This window comes from Notamacropus eugenii, chromosome 5, assembly GCF_028372415.1.
Source record: "Notamacropus eugenii isolate mMacEug1 chromosome 5, mMacEug1.pri_v2, whole genome shotgun sequence".
NCBI lineage: Eukaryota > Metazoa > Chordata > Mammalia > Diprotodontia > Macropodidae > Notamacropus > Notamacropus eugenii.
The window spans coordinates 445,099,561-445,108,643 of NC_092876.1; the positions used below are offsets into that span (position 1 = coordinate 445,099,561).

Genomic DNA, 9,083 nt, shown 5'->3' on the forward strand with positions numbered 1-9,083 from the left:
CAATATAGGTCATACATGTGTAGCCATGCAGAACACTGCCATAACAGTTACATGGTGAAAGACTAATCACATTTCCCTCTGTCCTGTACTGTCCTCCATTTATTCCACTCTATCCCTTGATCTGTCGTCCCACAATAGTATTTGCTTCTGATAATCTTTCCCCAGTTTGTTACCCCTTCTATTATCCTCCCTTTCCTATCCCCTTCCCTGCTACCTTCCTACAGGGTAAAATGGATTTCCATATTCAACTGAGTGTGTGTTATTCTCTTCTTAAGTCAAATCCCTGAGAGTAAGGCTTATTCTCTTTCGTCTCCCCTCCTTCCCCTCCACTATAAAAGTTCTTTCTTACCTCTTTTATATGAGATGACTTGCTACATTCTACCTTTCCTTTCTCTTATTCCTAGGGCATTCCATTCAACAGTAAATTTTATCCTTTAGGTATTCTCCCTTCATATTCAGCTCACCCTGTGCCCTCTGTCTATGTATATTGGTATGTATGTATACACACACAAATATATCCATGTACATTTGCCTACACACACATATAATATATATATACATGCACATCCATACATACCTACATATGTATACATACATACATATATACATATATATATCCTCTAACTACTCTAATACTGAAAAAGGTCTCATGAGTTACAAATATTATCTTTCCATGTAGGAATATAAACAGTTCAACTTTAATAAGTCCTTTATGATTTCTCTTTCCTGTCTACCTTTTCATGTTTCTCTTGATTCTCATATTTGAAAGTCAAATTTTCTATTTAGCTCTGGTCTTTTCAACAAGAATGCTTGGAAGTCCTCTATTTCATTGAAATTCCATTTTTCCCCCTGAAGTATTATACTCAGTTTTTCTGGGTAGATGATTCTTGGTTTTATTCCTATCTCCTTTGACCTCTAGATATCATATTTTAAGCCCTTTGATCCCTTAGTGTAGAAGCTGCTAAATCCTGGTTGTATTTCCACAATACTTGAGTTGTTTCTTTCTGACTGCTTATAATATTTTCTCCTTGACCTGGGAACTCTAGAATTTGACTACAATATTCCTTGGAATTTTCCTTTTGGGGTCCTTTCAGGAGCTGTATCAAAGTATTTTTAAAATTAAGTTTCATGAACCCTAGGGTAAGAATCCGTAATTTAGAGATAGAAGGGATACCGTAGATGCCATCTAGCCTAATTCTTTCACCCTACAGAAGTGTGCACTCAGGTCCTGAAAGATTAAATGACTTGGCAAGACTGTATGCTATCAGTCAGGAGCTTTGGCTTTGATTATGGGCTTTGATACCCCCATCCATATGTGACTCTAGGCTAGTCTCCCTGAACCTCACTTGCCACATCTATAATACTGGAATTAATAATAATTGCATTACCTGTTGTTGGATTATTGCTGGAAAAATGTTTTATAAATTAAAGCACTGGGTAAATGTGAGCTATTATCATACAGTCACATAAGTAGTAAACAGCAAAGTAAGGAATAAAATGTGGGTCCTTTAGAACAAAAATTGGTGTTCCTTTCATTACACACACAGTTGCCTCTCTGAAAATGAGTCATATTTGACTCTTCTCTTGCTCTCCTTATGTCTAATCCATTTCATTCCAATGAACATTTTAAAAGTTCTTATTGTGTGGCCAGCAAGTATAAGGATACTGGGGATATAAAGACAAAGATGAAAACCTTCCTTACCCTCATTGAGCTTAGAGTCTGTTGGAAAGATACAAAAACATAAGTGTATAAATGTTAATTTGAGGAGAAAAGAGTGACTGCAATCAGAAGTCCTATAAGACTTTTTTTTTAGTAATGGCTTCCTTTTAATTTCTACTGCTACTTCCAAAAAGGTCCTAAAATACCTCATGTCTAGACTCATGTATAAGGTAATGCCTACTCATTCCTATTAGGTGGTTCCAAAATGTCTTGTATTTATTTCATTTTATTTTAATTTTAAGTAATAATATTTTCTCTTTAATTTAATTTTTAAAATTTATTTTAAAAATTATCAAGTATCTCCTTTTTTTCTCCCTGACTCCCCTTCCAACCACCAACTGAAAAAAACAACATTCCTAAAAAATAAGCATAGTCAAGTAAGACAAATTTCCATGCTGGTCATGTCCAAAATATATGACTTTTTCTACGTATTAATCCATTACCTCTCTGTCAAGTGTTGGGTAACATTCTTTATCATTAGTCCTCTAAAATTATGTTTGATCATTGTGCTAATTGGAGTTATTAAATCTTCCAAAAATTGTTCATTTTTACAATGGGATTATTATAGTATAAAATGTTTTCTAGTTCAACTCACTTCATTCTGCATCATCTCTTGAAGGTCTTCCCAGGTCTCTTTAAAACTGTCTTTTTCTTCACTTTTTACAGTATAATAATATTGCATTATATCTATGTGCCATAATTTGTTCAACCATTCCCCAGGCATTGGGTGCTCCCTTAGTTTCCAGTTCTTTGCTATTACAAAAAGAAACATTATAAATACTTTTGTATGCATAAAATATTTTCCTCTTTCTTTAATCCCTTTGGGGTGATGAACTAAGATAAGAGTAGTATAGAAGGGTCAAAGGGCATAATTCTAAAATGGTCCCCAAATGACTGGACCAGTTCACAACAATGTGCCTGTTTTTCTGCTCTCCAATATTTCCCTTTGTTGTCAACCTTTCCAATCTGATGGATCGGAATCTCAGAGTTGCTTTAATTTGCATTTTTTAAAAGAAATATTAGTGATTTACAGCATTTTTTCAAATGACTATAAATAATTTGGATTTCTTTCTTCATGCATATGTTCTTTTTAAAAAATATGATTTTATTTATTTCAATAAATATTTTCCAATTATATGTAAAACGTTTAACATTCATTTTTAAAATTTTGAGTTGCAAATTTTTGCTTCCCTCCTGCCCATTCTCCATTCATTGAGAAGAAAATATGCTTATGTTCTAAAGCAATAATAAAGCCCAGATTTCTTTATCATTGTCTTCAGAATCTCCTACATAAGCATTTTCTTAGATTAGGTATTGTAGACAAAAATTTACTTTTGAGAAATGTTTTGATAAGTTCAAGTAAATATATCACAGCTTAGGATAAGGACTGGACCAGTGATTTCATTGATGTAGGGGATGTCCAGTAAAGAATTTCCTCCACCATTTGAGACTGGCACATTCTCTACAATTTAATTGTTACCTAAAGCACTGAGATGTTTTGTCCCAAGAAACACAGCAAGTGTGTGTCAGAGGTAGGATCTGAACCTAGGTAGTTCTTGTTCTGAGAATAGTTCTGTACCCATCAAGCTACAATGATTTAAATTTATTTAAAGGATAATCACCTTTTTATTACTATTGCTTTTCTGATATACTAACTATAGAGTCTGAATGCTCACCAATTTTTTGCTTAATTTTTTTTAGCAGCTCTTTCTAGGAATGCTTTGTGAAGCATATCTCCTTGGTATTGCCTACTGGTCTGACAACCACCTCACTTCCACTCCTAGTGATGAACAGGTTGTTGAGGAAAAGACAATGGAGATGAACTCTAACACTAGTATCCCGTGTTCATCTGCCGATCAAGCCCAAGACAAAAGTCTTCATTGGAGATGCAAGCCTCCTGGAAATTGTATTTCTTCAATCCATTCAAGAAAAAGCCAGAAAAGCAGGAAACAAAAAATGACAGTGCTGGAATCAAGTCATAATCCTCTCTTTGAATGGCAAACTTCCACTGGGGTAGAAGACTGTAGAGACTCCAATGTGAGCAGAGAAACCTATTTGGTTCCTCCTTCCTGCAAAAGTATCTGCAAGAATTATAATGATTTACACATTGCTGGGGGCCAAGTCATGGCCATCAGCTTAGCTGCAACAGATTCTACCTTGGAGAGCAGTTTTGAATTTGGCCCACTCTTGAAATCGTCAGAAATTCCTTTGCCTATGGAGGAATCTATTTCAACTCAATTGATTGATTTGTCCTGTAAACCCCTTCAAAGACACTCATCTTACTGGAGAATAACCAGCATCAAGGACAAAAGTATTATACCGCTTCAGAAGCCTCTTTCCAATACCATGCTGAATGAATATTTGGAGCAGAAGGTAATGGAGTTGTATAAACAGTATTTCATGGACACTGTACTCCATGACAGTTCTCCTGTTCAGATTATGGGCTCAGAGCTCATCATGACAAGTGTGGACCAAATCAGCCTACAGATATCTCGGGAGAAAAACTTAGAGGCTGTGAAGGCCAAGGATATGGTTATCAACTGTCTCTTACGGCTAGTCTCTACTGAAATCAGCACTCCTAGTCTGCATATTTCCCAGTATAGCAATGTGAGTTCATGAAAAAAGATCTTGATTCCTCTTACAGTCAAACTCAAAGCTGTATTCTATTTAATTTTTTTTTTCTGAAGGAAGAAAACAGGCAGTAGGAGGGTAAGGTTCAAATCATGGATGTATAATGTGTCTCAGAGATGTCAAATGAAAGGCAAAAAGGATGACAGTAAAATGAAAGAATGAAAGCTTAAAGAACTTTTGGAAAGAGCATGACAGCAACAAAGCAAGATAAAAACAACTGACTGAAAGAGAAAATAAACGTCAAGCTTATATACTATTTCAAGGGAAAGAAAATAACCATCCAAGGCAGGGAAAAGTGTTCGCAGTTTCCAAGTGAAAGGATTATGTTTGTATGTTGCCTAGGAAGATTTTCTGGTGGGAAAGACTGTAAGAGAGGGCTTTGGGAAGTGTAGACAAGTATTGAAAACTTCTAGTAAGGGAGCAGGTCAACACTATATTTATTGCAACAACGAGAAAGGGAAAAAAAGGAAAAAGAAAGAAAAGAAAAGAAAAAAAGCACTCCTAGGCAGGTTCAAATTTTCCAAATTATTAGAATGGGTATATTTATATTTGCGCTTGCAGTTTTTTCTCTTATTTTATCAGAAAATCACTTACAGGACCAGTCATCTAGAACATATTTTTTAAATGAAGGGAAATTTCTATGTTTTTTTTTCTACATATGCATAATTACTTTGGCACAAGTATGTAAGTCATGTTTCCACATCTGTAAGTCTCTGAAAAAGAAAAAGATTAAAGTGAAAGACACTGTAACAATCTGCAACTTCAACTTGACTGGATAAGCAGATTTAGAGCTGAAATAGTACCCAGAAGTCATCTGGTCTATTGCTCTCATATTGAACCCTCTCCAGGTTCAAAGACTTGCCTAAGGGTCACACAGGTAACAGAGTTTACACACGATGCCAGTGTTTGAATTCAAACCCTGGCCCTTTGACTCCAGATCCTGCACATTTTCCAGGTACTAAATTTCCTTGGGGATATTATGCTTTTATTTAAAGAATGTAAGTGGTTCTGTTTCTCATTTTTGTACCCCTTAAAACCTTTAGTGCTCACATACATGCACACACATCCTGCCGGAACCAAGAATAGATTTGTCAAAACACTTTTCTTTGTAAAGTTATATATTTTAAAATTAAGTGATACCCTTGCTGGTTTAAGCCTGACCCTGTAATATGTAATTGCTAATTTTTTTTAACAAACATACAATTTTGTATAATGACAATAATGTTTGATTTTAAGTCTGTGTCTGAAATATTAAATATGGCATATCTGCAACTTTTCCTTGTGTCACAATGTTGATTTTGTGCATTTTACTAACACTTTTCGTGACATCATATGTTAGAAAATCATGTGAGAAGCATTTGTTTTACACACACCACTTTCCCTTTCAATGAGAGCTTTGCAAGAGCTGTGGTTTATTTTGGAGTGTACCAGAAAACAGTCAGGGTAGATAAGGATGTCGAGGCATCAGATTTCTTAGATATAAAGTATCAGAATTACTTTTATTTAGAAAACTTTAAGGTTAGCTCTTTTTATGACAGAAATATTTATAAGTTATGTAAAAAATCTAAAGCATGACTGTCACATCACCTGACAGCTATATGAAGAAATTGTAATGTTGAACAAAATTTACTTAAAATTATGCTTCCCTAACAGAAGCCACGAAGTTGTGCCTGGTGACCTGGCAGTCATAGTATCAAATGGTCTTGTCTTAAGCTCAGGGGAATACATATCAAGGCTACTTCAAGAAAGTGAAGAGAAAGCTATAAAAGATACTCAGGCGTCTATATGATTTTCTTGGCACCCTGGTTGGTCCAAGGCAACCTGGCTCAAATTCTGAACTATCGTTAGGAAGTCATGTTTACCTCAGGGACTTCTGAGGCATGTCATTTCAAGTGGCAAGTAACTTAAGAAGAAAGTTTTGACTCTTTCACCTCTTTAAGAATCCTGTGGCCAAAGCTGAGCTGTATGTGGGTGGCTGAAGGGATCAAGAATGGAGGAAGTTGCTTGGACAGCCCCTGATGCCCCTGCCATGGCCTCAGGACGCTGTAAATAAAGGATTACAGAATCAAAAGGGATAAGACATTGAAATCCTTAGCAAAACAAGGAGTCTCCTAATGGACCAGGGGTATGTGGAGATAACGCCCCTACTATTTGGTCACCATGAGAAGTTCTCAGGTAAGAGTCATATGGTTATAATAAAATTTACAAGATACTCTGCATGCTTAAAGGTTTCAGGGACATCCCCTCTTTGCTTATCCCCTGCCCCCCCATGTCATTTTTTTAAACTCAAATTATTCCGTCCCCCCAGCTCCTTAGCCCTCCTGGAACAAAACAGCGTTTGTGACTGCAGCAGGGTGGCAATAGTAACGTGTGGTTGTGGCCCAGTGACAGTTTAGTTAAGCTCGGAAAAGATCATGTCCAGGCCACAGGATGATGCATTTTTTCAGCCACTAAAATTAATCAAGGTCCCCATGGTAAAGTGGGGAGAAGCTGGAATCTAAATCAGTGGAAGGAATGCTCATATCAGCGAAATAACAGACTTACTTTGAAGTCTTAAAGTAAACGATTATACGTAACATAAAATATATAATATACTTAAATTTATATTTTATATTTATATAAATGTATGTGTAAATGCTCCTTCTAACCTAGGCCCAATCAATCATTCAATCAGTCAACAAAGATTTATTAAGAAACTAGTATCTTTGCCAAGAAAAACTTCAGTGGCTTTACAAAGAGTCAGAAGTGACTGAAACAACTTAACAACGAGTTTCATAGATAGATAGATAGACAGACAGACAGACAGACAGACAGACAGATAGGATGTGTGTGTGTGTGTTTGTCCTTTGTGGCCAAAGAAGACCACGCCATCAGAGAAATAATGACATGACTTGCACTTGACTTTGTTTTGAGTGAGGGAGGGCTGTGCGGGTCACCAGCCTGTCTGTGTGCATATACACCCCCCTCCCATATATACACACACACATGCACGCTTGCATGCATACATATGTGTGTGCACAGATATTATCTAGACAGATAGATCTATATCTCCATTTTTTCTATCTTGCCTCCACCCTCCCTTAGGTCTGTGATTTCAATGGGACAGGGAGTTATTAGAGAGAAACTTCATCTCTCTCTCTCTCTCTCTCTCTCTCTCTCTCTCTCTCTGTCTCTCTCTCTCTCTATATATATATATGTACATATATATAAAACTCATTGTTTGGTAGTGTCTGACTCTTTGTAATGGTATTTGGGGTTTTTTTGGCAAAGATACTGGAATGGTTTGCAGTTTCCTTCTCCAGTTCATTTTACAGCAAGGAAAAACTGAGACAAAGCAGATTAAGTGACTTGCCTGCCATCACTCAGCTATTAAGTGTCTGAAGCTGGATTTGAATTTAGGTCTTCCTGACTCTAGGCCTAGCACGCTTTCCACTGTGCCGCTTAGCTGCCCCTCTACCCCACCCCCTTGTGACTCTGAGGCTAGGCTAGCTCCCTATTTGCCCTGACCTGCAGGGCCAGTATGAGTGGGGGGATCGAGGAGAACGCCTACCTGAAGGGGATGGGTGAAAAGAGGAGTGAGACCAAAGGGGTGGTAAGCAAGGTCTGATTTTATTATCAGGGTTGCAAACTTATATAGAGAAAAGACAAAGAGATTCCAAGCAAATTCCGTGGTGGGCCAGCTCTATCTTAGGACATCGTACTTTGGCTATCTGTGTTTACATAACATCTACTGCTTCACCAGGTCCCGCATTGGTATGTTTGCATAGCCTCAGGCAGTCCCTTCTCTTATCTCTCCACGGGATCGTGGGGTGCGGTTTTTCTTCTCAGGCGGGATGAAAGCAAGCAGGTTAGAGGAGGTACAGGTGGGGGGCCTCAGTCCCCGACATGTCCCCCTTTTGACTAAAATTAAAACATGCGGGCGGACTGAAATTAAAATATGCGGGCGGGTGAGAGGCCTGTCTTAGGCTATGAGGCTGGTTTCCATATTCAGAGCGCTTTTTCGGCAGATGACCCTGTCTTAGGCTAAGCAAGGGGATCTACGTGGCCGAACAGCCACGGCCTTGCTCTACTCCCGTCATAGGGAACAACTGCAGCCGCGCCTATGATCCTGATATATGGGGCCTCAATATTCCCGTCATGGGCACTCTCACAGCTGCCGCTCCGTGTTTATTCCCTAAAGGCCTTCCACCACCGCATGCAACGGGACTCTGACTGCACAAGCTTGGAGAACTGAAGTCCGTCCTCCTCGTTGTCTGCAGGGTTCTCCAGAAGTGCCAGGCGATGATAATGGATATTGATAGGGCTTTTAAGAGAAGCCTCAATCTGCGTTTTAATGAAAGAGGTTAGTCTACTAAAAGCCCAGGGCCCAAAAGAAAGAAGTAGGAGGAGACCAATCAAGGGTCCAAGGAGAGGGAGGAGATATGGGAGGACTCCATTCAAGCCACTCCAGAGGGGATTTTCGAAAAGTTCTTTGCGTCATCTCCTGAAAAACAGGAAAAGAAAAACAGATGTGTCTCAGGGAGGTGTAGTCCCCTGGACGGTATTGTAAGCATCTGGCTTGTCCATCAACTTGATCAGCCTTTCAGGCAACCATCTAGCATTTTGGCACTTTGAATCATAAATACAAGCATGGCCTTTGCCCCAGATTAACACAGGATCAGGGCCCTGCCATTTGCCAAGAAGGGGATCTTTCCATTTTGCCTGAGCGTAGGTTTGGGCCGTAGAGGAATGC

The 9,083-nt window shown here is 38.4% G+C and overlaps 1 protein-coding gene across 4 annotated transcripts in view; it reads left to right on the top strand.

The window, feature by feature from the left end:
* Positions 1–5,627, top strand: part of TASL (TLR adaptor interacting with endolysosomal SLC15A4) — a 31,053-nt gene extending 25,426 nt beyond the window's left edge. For 2 of the 4 annotated variants that reach the window (XM_072615224.1, XM_072615226.1), the window contains one exon: positions 3,422–5,627. In XM_072615224.1, coding sequence (XP_072471325.1) covers positions 3,437–4,339 — 903 coding nt within the window. In that variant the 5' untranslated portion in view covers positions 3,422–3,436 and the 3' untranslated portion in view covers positions 4,340–5,627. The remainder of the gene's footprint in view (positions 1–3,421) is intronic. The other 2 variants (XM_072615225.1, XM_072615227.1) reach the window with 1 other exon arrangement.
* Positions 5,628–9,083: the final 3,456 nt, after the last annotated feature.